Source organism: Sarcophilus harrisii, chromosome 3 (genome assembly GCF_902635505.1).
Source record: "Sarcophilus harrisii chromosome 3, mSarHar1.11, whole genome shotgun sequence".
Classification (NCBI taxonomy): Eukaryota; Metazoa; Chordata; class Mammalia; order Dasyuromorphia; family Dasyuridae; genus Sarcophilus; species Sarcophilus harrisii.
This window is the reverse complement of record NC_045428.1, coordinates 415,903,211-415,920,378: the sequence shown is the minus strand read 5'-3', so window position 1 is coordinate 415,920,378 and position 17,168 is coordinate 415,903,211. Positions and strand designations below refer to the sequence as shown.

General features: G+C 32.9%; 1 protein-coding gene across 1 annotated transcript in view; it reads right to left on the bottom strand.

Annotated features, from left to right (window-relative positions):
- LOC100913237 (CD302 antigen) overlaps positions 1-17,168 on the bottom strand; it is a 176,982-nt gene that overhangs the window by 65,344 nt on the left and 94,470 nt on the right. The window contains exons 28-34 of the mRNA XM_023499237.2: positions 15,355-15,471; positions 11,317-11,511; positions 8,336-8,562; positions 6,954-7,122; positions 3,355-3,498; positions 1,239-1,361; positions 198-362 (exon numbers count right to left, since the gene is read on the bottom strand). Of these exons, the coding sequence (XP_023355005.1) occupies positions 198-362; positions 1,239-1,361; positions 3,355-3,498; positions 6,954-7,122; positions 8,336-8,562; positions 11,317-11,511; positions 15,355-15,471 (1,140 nt within the window). The remainder of the gene's footprint in view (positions 1-197; positions 363-1,238; positions 1,362-3,354; positions 3,499-6,953; positions 7,123-8,335; positions 8,563-11,316; positions 11,512-15,354; positions 15,472-17,168) is intronic.

Genomic DNA, 17,168 nt, shown 5'->3' with positions numbered 1-17,168 from the left:
AAATATGTTTGTTAGTTTCCAAATGAGTCTCCATAATTCAATGGAGTTTTACTTCAGGGATTGATAAACCTTGAACCAAAGCCAAACCTTTGCCCCTGCTTGATATTTTTATCATTTTTCTGGCAACATGCAACTCTACAGAAATATTTTAATTTAGTATAAACCTCTACATAGTATAAGACCAAGACAAAACTTACCCATAGGAACTTTGCAGACAACTCTTCCATAACCTTGGTCACATTTAACTTTAGTCCACATTTCACTTGAGGCCAGCAAAATGCTACACTTTCCAATGTTCTTACTTTCATTTCCCCATTTGACATACTCTACTACTGAATTATCCAACCAGCTCCAAGACTCATCTGTAGGAAGGGATTATAGTAAGGTTTGGTTATCACCTCTAAGATTTTAACTAAACATATGAGAAAATTATGAATTATGAAGAGTTATATTCCTTACAATGTGGTTTGGATGAAAGCATCTTCACTACAAATATACTTTTAGCTTTAGAAATAGCCCTAATTCTTTCTCTTTGTTTAATTCAAGTTAAGCCAAAATCCTTCTGAAAACTTCCACCAATGAAAAACTGCTTTAAATTAATTGCTTAGGTGTTAAGCCAAGGTACAAATACAGATTAATCACTTTTAGGAATTAATATGTAAGTACAGTGAAGACTGAACTTTTAACAGCTACTGCCTCAATTTTCTTATCTCTAAAATGGAGATGATAATAGCATTTATGTCACAGGATTGTCAAAGATCAACTAAGATAATATATTATGAAGTACCAGCTATTATTATTATTACTATTATATTGATCATTTCTAATTGGATGTCACAAAGATATCTTAAAATTCACACATCTAAAATAAAAATCATTCTTAAACCCACCCTCTGCTTCCTATGTCTTGCATATTTCTGTCATTTCTCCTTGCATAACTTCCGTCTTTTCCATAGGGATGTAAACTCCTTTAGGGCAGCATCTTTTATCTTTGTATCCTAATTGCCTTTCACATAGTAGGTACTCAATAAATGTCTGTTGATTGATTTGCACTCAGACTAAACAACCATAGAACCTTATATCAGTACTAAAGTTGCAGGAGCTTGAACAATGAAGAATTTTTTTTGGTAAAGTTCATCATTTTATATTCTCTGGAAAAGGCTGAAAATTAGACAAGTTTCTATGAGACCAATTGGAGATTTGTCTGGACAAAGAACACACAGAAAAGTAATTCTTACCATTAGAGTGTTGAGATAATCCAAGCCAAACTCTCATCGTGACATAATTATGTTCTCTTATCATTCTGCTCACAAACATATTCTCATCTTCATTTTTTATGGTAACAATGGTTGCTGCACTATCTGAAGTAGTACAATTAAGTATATTAAAGGCATATCTACTTTAGAAATTTTCAATATAGACAAATGGCTAATCCGTAATACATTAAAGAATGCTATTATGGAAAAATGTTAATATAAAAAAGATACAGTTTGAACCATGTAAAAATCAATCTTCACCTAAAAATCCTAAGCTTTTATATTGAAACTAACCTAAAAGAGGCCACATATAACCTGTAGCTTCTAGAATTATGCAACACATATCTCTATTTCCCTAAAAAGAGAGCCAGTATAAAAGAACGGCTCCCACATTTCAAGGTTGATAATTTTGTACCTAAAGGCTTTTAACTTCTTAGAAATATCTTTATGTAATCCTTAGGGTTCAGTCTTCTGGGCTTTCTGTGTCATAACCACTAGAGATAATGACTAGGGAAATAAGGTGATAGAAAAACAGCCAGTTATTTTTAACTTGACTGAAACATCACCTTATGCTTATAACAGTTTTTAATAGAGAAATTAAATGTTTCTAATATGCTTTGGGTCCTAGAAGCCTTCCAAAATACCTTCTCTTCATTACAGAATTTAAACAAGTACATTTGGTCATAGAAATAGACTTTTACCTGCCCATTGCAGGTCCTCAAAATAAGAACTGATTGGTAAGTAGAAGACTAGGCTAAGTAGCTTTGATCCCTCATGTCTATCATCAGTTCACAAACATGCTGCCTCATTTCTCAAGAATTACTGGATCCTGGAATAGAAATGTTTAACTGGGAAGTCAAAGCATAGACCTTTAAAAGGATTATATAATCCTATCACAATTTCTCATCAGTTTCCAAGGAAAGGGTCTGTGGGCACAGAATTAAGAGTGTGAGCTTGCTGAGGTCAATGACTGCCACTTTTGTCTTTGTATGCTTAATACTTAGCCTACTGTTTAGTATATTGTGTAGGTGCTCAATAAATGCTTGCTGATTTATTGGTTGGTCCAGCATTGTAGTTAGACTGTTGTCCTCTTCAGGAAGCCATGTTCAGTCTCCAAGAGGAGTCATGGAATAAGAAGGACCTGCAGCAGGTGATTGTGCAGGAGATATAGATACCTAAGAGTTAGTGTACTGTCAGAATAACTTTTGGTAAGATAATTAACAGAAAAGAAAGGTATAGATGCACCTATTAAATATATTTTATACTAACTGAATTCTACCATTTGTCCCAAATTATACATACTGATCATAATAATGAAAGCAAGTATTTATATAGTGCTTTAAGACTTGCAAAGTGCTTAAATATTATTTCATTTTATCATCATAACAACTATGGCAGATTAAATGGTACTAATATCCTCATTTCACAGAGGAGGGAACTAAGGCAAAGTTTAAGTGACTTGTCCATGGTCACATAGCTAGGAAATATCTGAGAGTGGAATGACTCCAGGTTTTTCTGACGCGAAGCCCAAAATGCCAACCACTGCTCCACCTAGCTGCCTAAAATGACAAGACTATTACTACATGGATAAAAGCTCCAAAGAGAATTTGAATTCTTTACATCCTTTACTGTTAGGGTTTTCTTAATTTATCTTAAGTTTGATATGTGGAATTAACACATCATAGATACAATTACTCAACAGCTATCATCCATTAGAACATCCTTTCAGATAAAAAAAAAAATTAGGAGACTCGTCATAGACAAGAGCAGGATAATTGGATGATTTGTGTGATTAAATTGTTAATGCAAGGATACCGACTGTATGGACACTCTACTAGATATGCAATGAAGAGGGCATTTTCCCAATCTCAGTAAATGATCTCCATGAATTGTGTATCCATGAATTGGAGATCTAATAAAATGACCCATATACTTGCCTCATTACTGCCATAACTCAAAAATAATTTTTTTTTTTACTATTTTCACTGAAACTGTATTGTTATCTAGAATGATATAAATCATTGTGAATTTCTTTGCTTTTGTTTTCTTAATTTCACCCTGAGCTAATTTAAATTAAGTAACAAGAAGAGTCCCATACCAAGTTCTGGACACAGTTGTTTGGCCTCAGAGAAATTGTATAATGCCTTGTCAAAGGTATAACAGGAATCTCCAAATGGAATCCATGGGGTCCCTTTGTGTGATGGGCACCGTGATGAGGATTTTTGAGAAGGTTGCTGTTTAGCTGCAAAAAAAGATTAAGAAGTTGATTACTTAAAGGTATATAGGAGAAACTGTATCTTCCAAATAAAATAAAGTGTCTCTTTTTTAGCACAGGACAACCTGTCATCAGGTAGCAATATAAAATCTCATGAAGGGCAAGGGTCCTTCTCTTCTTAGAGTTCACTTTTTTGAGATATAGTTTTTTAAAACTATTGTAATTAGAAGACAACCTTCATAGGATAATAGATGAAGAACTAGAAGAGACCTCAGAGGACATCTAGTCCATCTTCCTCATTTTATTGATAAGGAAACTGAAGCCCAGGGAAAGTTAAATGATTTGTTAAAATCATAAAGGTTGTTAAGAGACTAAGGCAGGATTTGAACTAGGTCCTCTGAATCCACCTGCCATCATAACATGATACTCTCCTCTCCTTCCAAAAAAGGGGAATAAAACTCAACATTTATATAAAATTGTAAAGTTTGCAAAGCATTCCCCTTAGAATAATCCTCTGAGGTAAAATGTACAACTAATACAATCATCCTCCTTTATATGTAAGGAAACTGGGGCTCAGAGAGAGTAGGATCAGATTTAGAGCTTGAAGGAAATACAATAATTACCTAAATAATTTTTCTAAAGTATTGTATGGAGGGGCTTGCAAGCTATCCTCAAGTGAAATATTCTGCTTTGGAATCCAAGAGGTCTTGAATGATGGTCAAATGATTATATGTTGGGAATTCTGCAGAGAGTATTCTTATTTAAGTATGGATTGCAATGGAGTCTAACACTTTCTACTGGACTTGGCTCACAGTTGGAGGTGTTTTGTAAACCATGAACTTATATTATTTTTATACTAAAAATCAAAAAGCAAAGATAAGGAACAACTCAGATAATTGCTGAAATTTTCTCTTTCCTTGGATTTTCCGACACTGATTTGCCTCCCTTATTAACCCCAATATCCTCTAGTAGAATTGGTGTTGCCTCAGACAAACAGACCTATTAAAGACCTCAGCTTAAAAAAGCCAAGGTTTTCTATCACATCTAGGGTCTTCTCCAGTCAACCTGATATATATATCTTGCTACTGGAGCAAGATAGCTCTGGAGGAAAGAGTGAGATTGTAACTTTGTATAGCCTTCCCTCACTTAAATCTAATTCACTTATATATTATGCCTCCTTGATGTTTCTCCTTTATTCTGAGGCAACTATGACAGCTATCATCAACTTGTAACTTGAAATCTCCTAGACTCAGTTCTTATTCTTTTGGTTTTCCCTCTCTGTGAGCTTAATTTCACAAAGACACTTACCCATTCTTTTACTTTCCATCCTCACATTAAAAAAAAAATAGCCTTTTATTTTCAAAATAAAAAAGGTAAAAATCCCATGCAGGGATCCATATTCAGTCCCCACAGTCCTCTTTTTGGATGCAGATGGATCTTTTAAAAACAAGTCTATTAGAACACTTGAATTACCTCATTGTTGAAAAGAGCCACATCCAACAGAATTGATCATTGAATAATATTGTTGCTACATCACTCATTTTGAGGATTCTTTTCACCTCTAGTCTTGAACTTTTTATATCTCTAGCTGCCTAAAGGATATTTCCACATGACTATCAGAAACTGATTAGATCCAAAACTATTTCCATAAATAATGCCCTTTCATCCTAACTTCCATGTTATTCTACATGGTACCACTATTTCCAGGCTGATGAGCATAACATCTTGGAATCATTTACTTGCCTCTCACTTTTCTTTCTACTCTAAGTAACAAAAGCAATTTCTATGCCATGGTAAGAGAAGTTTGGAGTCATTTTTTGTTTTAGGACAAAAGATGTTTAGTAGATTTGGTTTAAATAGAAAACTTCTGCTAGGGTGTTGGGTCTGGAATTAATTGGGTAAATCATTTAATCTGTTTGTTTTAGTTTCCAAATCTATAAAATGAGGACAATTATGACACCTATCTCCCTGGGTTTTTGTATTGATCCAATGACCGACCTAGAATAAGAATTATACTTTGTTATTATTCTTGTTCAGTTGTTTTGGTCATATCTGATTCTTTGTGATCCCAATTTGTTTGTTTGGCAAAGATATTAGAGTGGTTTGCCATTTCTTTTTCCAACTCATTTTACAAACGAGGAAACTGAGACAAAAAAGTTAAGTAACTTGCCTAGTGTCACATAATTAATATCTGAGGCCAGATTTGAACTCAGACAAATCTTCCTGACTTCTGGACCAGAACTCTATCATTGCACTACCTAGCTGCCCTAAACACTATATAAATATTAATCACTATCTCTCTGAACATTTATAGGTTGGTACCTTTACCATAAACTTGCAAATGAGAGGCAGCTCATCAATTCCAATTTATATTAAGTAGTAGTAAATGCAATAATTTATTTATATTCTAGAGGCTAACAATAACTATTAAAGAGTAATTTGAAAAGCTGTTTTAAATAACTTTTCATTGTAAGTTTTTCATACTGGGTCAAAGGATTTAGAGTTGAAAGGTATCTTAAAGATTGAATCCAAATTAAAAGATGGAAGAACCAAGGTCACAGAGATTCTAAATAGCAGAACTATAATGCGAATTCAGGATCTCTGACTCAATGTACCTTTCCATTTCTTGAGGTCAGGGACTTATACCCTCCAGTGCTTATTAGTACAGTGTCTTGCACACAGTGGGTGCTTAATAAATGTTTCCTGACTTAAATGTAACCTTTTAAATCTTGGGTAAGGATGAATATTCATTACATTTTGCATCCTATCTATCCTATCAGAACTATCATGAAATTCCAGGACAAAGGCTTTAATTTTTTGGTGTGTCATGGATTTCTTCTTAGAATATGAAAAAAAATGAAATCAATCATATTAAAATAAAGATATATATTTTTTCTCATCCATGTTCATGGGTCCCTGGACTCTATGTTAATTAAGAAGCCTTGCTTTAGAGAAACTTCTCTAAAATTACATATCTTGCAGTTCCTGTGTCCAAAGGTGAGAATTTTACATATATTTTCATTTCAACAATACTGTCTTCAAATGATCTAAATGTTTTCATGGATAAATAATAATTTAAGTCTGTGAAGAGTTCCCACCATCCATAAAACCATGTGATCTTGGACAATCAATATTTAACCTCTTTGGGCCTCAGCTTCCTTACATATAAAACCAGGAGATGAGGCCAGATAATTTCTAAGGTACCCTTCCAGCTCTAAAGTTTATTGATCCTCTGATATTTTTATTGTTGCTGATATAAATGTAGTAAGTTCCCTCACAAAAAGTCTGAGAGAACTAGCCTGATTCACACATTCAGAAAGGAGAGTGGAACAGGGAGAAAGTAGAAGTTATATCTCATTTTACTGATGGGTAAGTGGTCAAATACCTTTGATGCAGTCCCTCCACTTTCTAGAAAAGGAACCGCCAAGATAGTGTTATATAATATATGCCTGCAACAAACGACATTCTAAAGCAAGACTTACCTTTTTTAGGTATATAACAAATAGCACCATCCATAACAGAACTGCATTTTTCATACTTCCAAATTCCATTGGGATGCAAGACAACACAATTTCCCGTAGAATTTTGTTCCTTCCATGGACTATAGTCAAATGTGCTTCCATCAGACCATTCAAAAATTGAATTATTTCCCTATTTTAATGAATAATAATGAGATTCTGAATCTAGATCCAATCTAGATTTTAAAAATGCCATATGCACTTAAAATGGAATGACACACTAGTTTTATATTTCTTTGTTTCATTAATTGTATCTTCATTTGGTTTATTAATCTAGGACTTTCAATTTCAGGATTTTACACAAAATTTAGAACACTTTCTTATAAACAAGTTGAAATTAGAATATTCAGCTTGAGGTTTTATTCTGTCTCTACATGACTGACTTTTAAAAAAGTTGTTCTATAAATTGTGGCAAATGCTGGGAGCCATTTGAATGTGATAATCTTAAAGAACTTTTTTCTTTTTAGTTAAAATGCATCCTAAAGATAGAGATAAGATATTTAGAGCTAGAAGGAATCTTAGAGATAACTATGTCTAACTCCTTCATTTTACAAATATAACATTGAGATCTTATATCTTGGAACCTCAATTATAAAAATGTATAAAATTCTCAAGTGGGTCCCTTCAATGTCTACATAATCCTCTGATCCTATTTTATGTATATGAATAAAATTTCTTCAAATTGTCATAAGCAATTGTTTCCTAGCATCTATTGTAATTCTAGAATTACAATCTCAAAGCCTACTACTATCACTATATTTGGTTTCTGTCAGGATCACTATAGAGGCCATATTTTTCACATGATTCATTGGCATTGTAATTTTATATCAGCTACAATTTAGATAGAAAAAGTGGAAATAAATCTATTTAATGGTGTCAAAGAAGGAGGGATAGGCACACAAGAAGAGAATGAGGGCTTGTAAGAGGGACCATGTATATGATATCTGACCCCACAATTTTTACCTCTAATCAAAATCTCAATAGGCCACATGGATTTCTGGTGAGATAGATAATACAATGTGATCCAGAGCTATAATAATTCTTAGGATATTTGGGTGCTTTGGACTGGGAAGCAAGAAAGGTTTTTAAATAGAAAATCCCCAATAGAACTGATATGTAGACTCAATTTAATACACTATACTGAATTATCATGCCAGCTTTGGAAATCATATCTAAAAGACATCAAATTTAGAGTAATTTTTAGAATTAATTATTTATGGGCAGGACCTATTTATGATTCATACATAATTTATGAGCTGAATGCTTCCATCTACTAAATGAAGATAATGCTGACTGAATATGTGTGAGAAAGCTTTATACCCATAATTCTGTAATATGCTACTTACATCATGACTTGACAATCCAGTCCATAATGGAAATCCATCACGTTTTGCAAGATCCTCCAAAAAGAACTGACCATTTTTGTCATGCACACTTGCTAAGGAGCCTTCATTTTGGGAACATTCTTTCAATGCTTCATACCATGTGACCTTTTTTTGAACAACATTATATATGGAATCTTCATATGGAATTAATTGTGGCAGAGTACGATTGTATTCTTCCTTGTAGTCAACTACAATGTTAATAAGGTATTAGTGCTTGAATTTAAGCAAATTCAAATTACATTTCAGAAAGTCAGTATCTATTAAGTGCCTACTGGGTGTAAGGCTATGTGCTAAGCACTATACAGGGTGATATACTATTTAAAGGTATAGTGCTCAATTCATCATTAAAATTTTGTAAGTAAATAGAGAATATTTAGAATTAAAGGATGATTATAATATACTTATTTTAAATCAACCACCCAAATATTTGTAAAGTCATGTTACAAGCTCACTACTATGCCAGGTGCTTTGAAGGAATAAGCCCTGAAATCAGGGTGTTTGAAGTTTAGTTGGAGAGAGAAAACACATATATAAAGATTCCCAGCACTATTAAATATTAAGTTGTGTGGTGACAGTAAAGAATTCAGAGAAAGAAGAGATCAATGAATTCTGGCTTTGTTAGACAGGGTTTCATAAAGAACATCATGGGGCTTATACTGACCCTTAAAGAGTGAGCTAGATTTAGGAAAACAGGGAGTGAGGTGAAAAGTGTAGTATGGAACAGTTTACAACTTGAGGTCCTGAACTTAATTTTAAAAATAACAACCATATTTCAATATAATTGGTTTCTTTTGAAATACAACTTAGGATAATATAACAGTAATGTAGGTATAATTTAAATTTAAGCTATTTTGTGCTAGAATTAGTTTGTAATGGCTTAAGCTGATTGTGAAAATTTTAATATGAATATACATACATTGAAACTTGGCAAATACTACAAATCGGGACTTGATTTATTGACTTTTTGACGGAGAAAATGATGATAATGCAGATTAAAGTAAATCATACATATATTTTCTCCCCTAGAGAATAAATTGTAAATATTTCCAGGACACTACTGGTTATCTACTCTTTGTGTGTGTCGTTTTTTGTTTGTTTGTGAAGATTCATGATAGGACTGAATAATGACAATTTAGATCATGCCATACTCCTCAAGTCTCATAGTCCCAGAATGTCAGACTTGGAAGCAATTTTATAGACTGTGTAGTCTGGGTCTCTTTGTCAGATGAAGAAACTAACTTCTGAAGGTTAAATGATTGGCCTAAAGTTATTAATAGCTACTATAGATAGCTTGTAGGTGACATGTCAGAATTTCCATAAAGGGGCATTTGGATGGGCCCCAGATAAAATAAAATCAAATTCAAATATTTACTTATAAAAAATGGGATGTCAAGACAAAATGAAATACAGTTCTTGGTCCCTGATATTGGTTTCTCTTTCAAGGAAAAGAAGTCAAGAAAAAGAAGAGGATAAGTAGTTTACCTATGGACCATAATCTAACCCATCCCTGTGAAGTGTGACACGCATGTGACACCAGTCTAAGACTGATGAATATATTGTAGAAAGACCTAGGAAATGGTCAAATGAAAGATACTTCATCCCTTTTACCCATTCACTGTTACAGCATTCTAGTAAGATATTAAGTAAAGGAAGGAAGCTGCTAATATCTATCAGCAGATTGTGAAAACTGCTTCTATATTTCCATTAAGAGCTACCTCTTGTCTAACCTAGTATTTCAAAACTAAAATGAAATTTCATAATTTCCCTAAACAATGTTTTATTTTCATTATCAGTAAGTTCTTAGCGCTAACTAAAACAATTCCCACTTAAATTTGTGCCCCACATTCTCAATGAATGATTCTAGTTACTATTTGTAGTCACTTCTGGTAGGTTGTAATTAACAGTTGCTCACACAGACACTTGAAGGTTTTTGTCTAGCAACCTTATAAGGTAAGTAGAGCAAGGATTCCAATTTTAGAGATGAGAAATGGAGAGGTTAGTAAGTGTTGGAGCTGTGACTTGAGCCCAGGATGTCTAGTTTTAAGTCCAGTGTAATTATGAACAAGCAATATGACAGAGTAGATGGAGTTCCAGACTTGAATACAGACCTGGATCTGAATAGACAAGTCCCATAACTTCTGGGTACTTCAGATTTTAAAGCTGTAAAATGGGGATGAAAATACTGCATAGAATTATGAGGAAGGTGCTTTGAAATCCTTTGATTGTTATTTAAATATATTATTACATGATAATCCTTTACAAAATAAGGGAAAGGCAATTCTTTAACTTACATTTCATTCTTATTTCCATATTTTTTTTTGGTAGTAGTGGTGGTTGTAAGAAGAACTGGACCTATGATTTCATTGATATAGGAAAATTCTGGTGACAAAATCTCTTTACTAGAGCAGATCAGCACTAACTCTGCAGCTTACAGTGTCAGAGAATTATTTAGTGGCATTGACTGGTTAAATGAATTAATCACCCAGAGTCCCACAGTTAGCATTTGTCAGAGGCCAAACTTCAACACAAGTCTTCCTGACTCTGACTGGTTCTCTCTACCCTCTACCTTGCTGCCTCTCCTTGAATTCAAATCTTCAGTGACCCCTGTCCAACTTTTAAAAAATCCAATCTTAAGCTACGGCCAGTATTTGCTTTTTAGATTTTGCAGAGTTTCCTCTTGAACTATCTTTAAGCTCTCCACATTTTTTCTAGTCAATAGGCTGCAAATGGATTTGATTGCCAAAGTCCTAATCAATCACGGGATTACATCCTTAGTATTTTTCTAGGCAGTTTTTTGGATCACTTCCCATTATGCTAAAAAACTGTCACCTATGAATTTAAATTCTCCCTTTCTAATTATAATGAGAACAAAGCCATTTTAACTAATATTCAACCCTGTTTCATTTTTCTCTTAATTATCACAATTAGATTCATTAACTTACCCATTTCAATTTTACAAGCAAGAATGCTGCGTTGGTGAAAATAAAGAGCTTCTCCAACAGTATCATAAGAGTAGATATCCCAAAAGCCCTCAGTATTTAAGCCAGCAAAAAATTCCTTGGTTTTTATTGTCTGTCTTCCTGTTTTCCAGTTTGTATAGGACAGGGCAGTCTTGTCAGACCACTTCAAAGAACCATCTAAAGAGAAGAAAAATATCCTCAATTTAAAAAAATTCTTATTTTTTCATTTAATAATATTTTATTTTTTCCAATTACATGTAAAGACAATTTTCTACTTTCATATTCCTAAGATTTTGAGTTCCAAGTTTGTCTCCCTTCTTTTTCTTCCTCCCTCCCCAAGACATCAAGCAATTTAGGATGATACATGTACAATCATTTAAAATATATTCCCATAATAGTAATATTGTGAAAGAAGAATCAGAAAGAAGGAAAAAAACAAAGAAAAAAAGACAAAAAACAAATAGAAAAAAAGCAAAAATAATATGCTTCAATTGCATTCAGTCTCTATAGTTCTTTGGATATGGTTGGCATTTTCCATTCCAAATCTTTTGGAATTGTCTTGGATCACTGTATTGCTGAGAAGAGCTAAGTCTATCATAGTTGATCATTATAAAATGTTGCTGTTATTGTGTACAATGTTCTCCTAGTTCTCCTCACTTCATTGAGTATCAGTTTATGTAAGTCTTCTCAGGTTTTTCTGAAAGCACCCTGCTCATCATTTCTTATAAAACAAGTACATTACATTCATATTCTACAACTTGTTCAGCCATTCCCCAGTTGATGGGCATCCCCTCAATTTCCAAATCTTTGCCAACACAAAAAGAGTTGTTACAAAGATTTTTGTACATGTGGATTATTTTCTCTTTTCTTTTTAATTATCTTTTTTGGGATACAGATCCAGTAGAGGCACTGCTGGATCAAAGGGTATACACAGTTTTATAGTCCATTGGGCACAGTTCCAAATTGCTCTTCAGAATAATTGGATCATTTCACAACTCTACCAACAATGTATTAGTCTTCTATTTTCCCATATCCCCTCCAGCATTTATCATTTTCTTTTTCTGTCATTTTAGCCAATCTGAAGGTATAAGGTAGTACCTCAGAGTTGTTTTAATTTGCATTTCTCTAATCAATAATAATATAGAGCATTTTCTCACATGACTATAGATAGCTTTATTCATCTGAAAACTGCCTGTTCATATCATTTGACCATTTATCAAATGAGGAATGACATATTATAAATTTCATTCAGATCTTTATATAATTTAGAAATGATCTCAATATTTAGAAACAAAACCATTTGGGGTGCTAACAGGTTAACTTGACAACTTCCTCATAGTCTTTCTTTTTTTAGTCTTTGATACTTTCAGAACAGTGGAATCACTTTTTCCCTTTCATAGATTTCATAATACTCTTGTCTTACCACGAGTGCTATATGTCATGCTTTTGACCAACCACATTTAAAATATAATTTCCTTGTATGTCAATACCTTAGAGAACTATAAAATCAAATTTCGAAATCAGCATTCTTGTTCTGAACTATCAGCATTTGGAAATACTTCAGTAATCTTTTACTTGGTAAATGGAAGTAGATTACAGCAAACACAGGTGTATTAAATTTTTGCATATTTCTTCAGAAATTATTACATTTACTTACATGATTTCCCTCCTATTTTCATAACTTTTGTCCCTAAATTGTGACAATGAGAAAGTGTTCTAGGTTACTGGCCAAAAACCATTAACTTTGGCAGTTGTTATATAATTTTCTCAAGAGGGAGTGTCTTGGCTATCAATTATAGCAACTATTAGAAGTATTTGAAGGCTTGATAAGTGAAAATGAAGAGGCACGAACAGGAGTTGAACATTCATCCATTTGCTTTTATGAAGAAAGTTTTAATTAACCACAGCTTATACCTTTTCAACTAATTTTATTAGGGGTTCAAGGTTATTGCTAAGTAGACTGAAATTAAACAGATTTCAAAGGCTGTGCCTTTTCCTGAAAAGTGATGTGGAGGGAGAGAAAATGCACAAGCAAATATGGTTTATGCTAGATTCATAAATTTCAATGTGGCATTTAGTGCTATAGTCCAGTCTTATAAGTAGTTTTCAAAAAAGGTGCCAGCCTCATCAAAATTCTAATTGGCATAACAAATGCTGCCAGGTTCATCCATGTTCCAATTTTCTTACCAGTTTTTGGCCTAGCTATTCCCATTTCCCTACTGGTTCTCATATCACTTGGCAAAGAATCTAAGCATCTGTCTATAGTAATTATGCTAAGGAGAAGCAGTACATATGTTTACATTTTATGGCCTGCTGCTTTATTTTTATGGTTCTCTTAACCAACAGAGAATAAGGCATATGCTTCAATGTCAAGGTCAAGGGTACCTCATTTCTCCCAAAATTCTTTGCTCTCCTCTCCCCCCCCCCCCACTTACTTAACAGATATACATATTTCATAGTTCCTAAGAAAAAAGAACACTTGCTTATCTAGAGGGAGTATCACCTGGTAGTAGGCATTTCTTAGTGGCTACATTGTGGCTCTATCATCTTGTAACTTCTGTCTCTAGTTTTAGCCCATCCTCATCTTGAGCAAGTTAACAAAATACTATTTGCAGAGTTGGATTATAGAATGAAAAAATAATCTTCAAACTGATCTTATCTGAAAATCAGAATGTTGGACTATCATCATCAAGGGACAGATTCAACTTTCAACTCTAATTCTTACTAGTTAAATAATCCTGAGGGAGCAACTTAATCTCTGTCAGACTCAGTTTGCTCATCTGCAAAATGGATATAAAAATACTTGTAATATCTATATCCTATATATAGGGGACTCAAATGTGATAATATAATTAAAGTGCTTTATAATTGTTAAAGGGCTATATATATGTCAATTATTATTTTTGTTATTATTAAACTAGTTGCTTAACACATTGAAACCATTTTCTCTAGAATTCACTCTAGAAATTTCACCTATCTTCAAATTTTTTTTTTCATTTATATCTAAAAGATATTAGGAAAAAAAGAAAGAGGAGGCCAAACTACAGATCTGCCTTTTATCATCCACTAAATTATAAATTTTGTCATAAACACTCCATGCCCCTCAAATGATGGCAAAGGGAAAATTCATAGCTTGACCTAGATTTCTGTGCTGTTCATTGGCTTGGCTACCCATTTGTATGGGGAAGGGTGGAATGCAGTAATATTATTTATGGTTTAATATGAACATAGTAGAGAAGCAAAGATGTTATATGTATTCAACAGTGGGACAAACAGAGTGATTGACCTGTATACCAAAGTCATTAGTATATACCAGTATATTAGTGTGATTAGTATACACACACACACACAAATACAGATGCCAATCAATTCACCCAAAAGACATAAAAACTTTATAGGAATTATTAATCATTATTAAAGCAGGAATGGGGATTAAATAGAGGCTTATTTATTTATTTTTATTTATAAACTATTTAAATTTAAACTAAATAAATTTAAATAGTTTATTTATAAACGATTAAGTTTATTTCAATAAATGACTGAAATGGAGTTGATGATTTCCAGATACTCTTTTGTCTCACTTTTTTTCACTGTCTCTCACCATTCTGGGCATGTATACATACACACACATTTCTGTATATCTATCTAGTCACATATATATATATATATATATATGTATATGTATACAATACAAACATATATGTATTTATATATACATATAAATATATTTAAGAAGCTTATATTCTTTAAAGCTTTCTAAAATATATATATGTATATAAATCATTTCCCATTGTTTGCCTCTAAGTTTTGCCAGGATAGAGTGTAAGTAAGGGGTGATAATGGAACAAAAGATCTCACAATTTACAAAAGACAAAGATATTACTTTTTACTCTTGTGCCCTAAATTCTAAATATGGAGCTATATATTCCACTGATCACTCATACTTTTGTAGATTGACAAATAAGTAATTATGAAGAACAAGATCACATAGAGAGGAAAAGGACTTTAGACATAACTCACCATCATAAATTACACCCAACAATACCCACGAAGCCATATAATTGAAGTACAAAAGCTGTTCACGAACAAAGTCATTCTCTCTCTCATTTCGAATACTCAGAACATGTGCCTTTGGATCTATTAAATCAAAAGTCTTAATTAATTGCATGTCAAAACTCTTAACATTTAATATTTAAGTTTACTTTGATAAATGAACTTATCAGAGCTCAATTACAATGAAAGATTATTCTAACATGTCAATATAAATACCACTCCCCTCCCCTACACTCCTAAACAGCAATAAGGCAGTCAAGAAGTTAAATCTGGTCTACATAAAGCAGAGAACTAGTTGTATAGGACAAAAATAAAAACATCTTTGTACCCTTCACTTTTGAACATCAAAACACCTTTTCATACTATACCAACCCATTTCTGTGGAAGACAATAAAATTATTCATATTAATAGTATGCTCTAAGAGTCCATGTCACAAAATGACTTTATAATAATCCCCTTTAAGTGGAGTGAGACAAACTCATCATAAATTAAACTGAATTGTGAACAACTTTCTATATATAGACAGTTCTTGCTTTATGTAAATTAACATTGTGCAAATTCAACTTTATGTAAAGAATTCTGAAAGAAATCAGGATCAGGGAGTGATTGTGAATGTCAAGACATATTATTTACATCCTATCTTTGCCCAGGCAGTTGTAGCTTTGGATGCAGATAAGGACTCAACATTGAGAAATTTCTGGAAGTCTTATAATATTTACCATGCAATCTGGAACATTGCTAAGGTTATTGGAAGATGTAACAGAAACATTTATAAAGAGAGTTTGGGGAGAAAAGTGTGCTAGCAGTCTGTTCCCAATTTTTGTGTATTTGATAAAGATGAAACATCTGAAGAAGTAATAAGATTATACAATTAACACAAGAATCAGAGCTCAAAGTAGATGAGAATGATTGAAGGAGAATTGTCGAATGAGGATTTCATTGAGGAGATAGCTGCAAAGATTGCAGAAGAAAAGTAATCTTGAGAAACCAAGGTCAAACAAAAAGGGTTCACAATGAAATAGTAGACAGAAGCATTTCATCCTTTGAGGGAATTTATTTTTCTTTTACTGAAAAGACAGACCCAAATATGTAAAGGTATTTAAAAGTTCTAAGTCTAGAAGAGAATAATATTGCTTGGTACCACCAGATGTGCAAAGAAAAAAAAGATAGCTACTATCCAAATAAAGATGATAAGAGTGGGTGCAGTGGGTGAGGAAGGGGCAACACTTATGTTACTTGTACAGTACTGTGCATTCTTTATTGATAACTTTACCTTTCATTTCATAATTCTGTTTATTATCATGGTACAATATTTAAAAATCAGCACTTTAGTATATTCTATGATTTGTATAAAGGTATTATTTTGTGTATGACTTTTGTTATATAGGGCTTAAAGAAGTAGATGTGTAGAGGCAAATTCACATAGTAAATAAATTTAGTTTTTTACATAGATGCCTGTGGAATAATCCACTTAGGTAAGATGAGAATTCTTTGAGAAGGAAATTTAAATGTGCCATCTTCCTACAAATTATAGCTAATAAATCTCAGCTATTCCTTTCCTCTCTCCTCATCACTTTAGGAACTTTCCTTCAGGGGAGATTTTTCCTAGTAAATTTTGTTTTTCTTAGATAAGAATATCAAAGTAGTAATAAGGAAGACCCTGAGAAAAAGTGTTTATGAACCACCCACAACATAAGTTCATTTTTCTATCTGCAGGGATCTTGGTCAAATCAAGTTGATCTATGGTTCTCTCTCTCACCCAGAGAAAAACACAGATTGA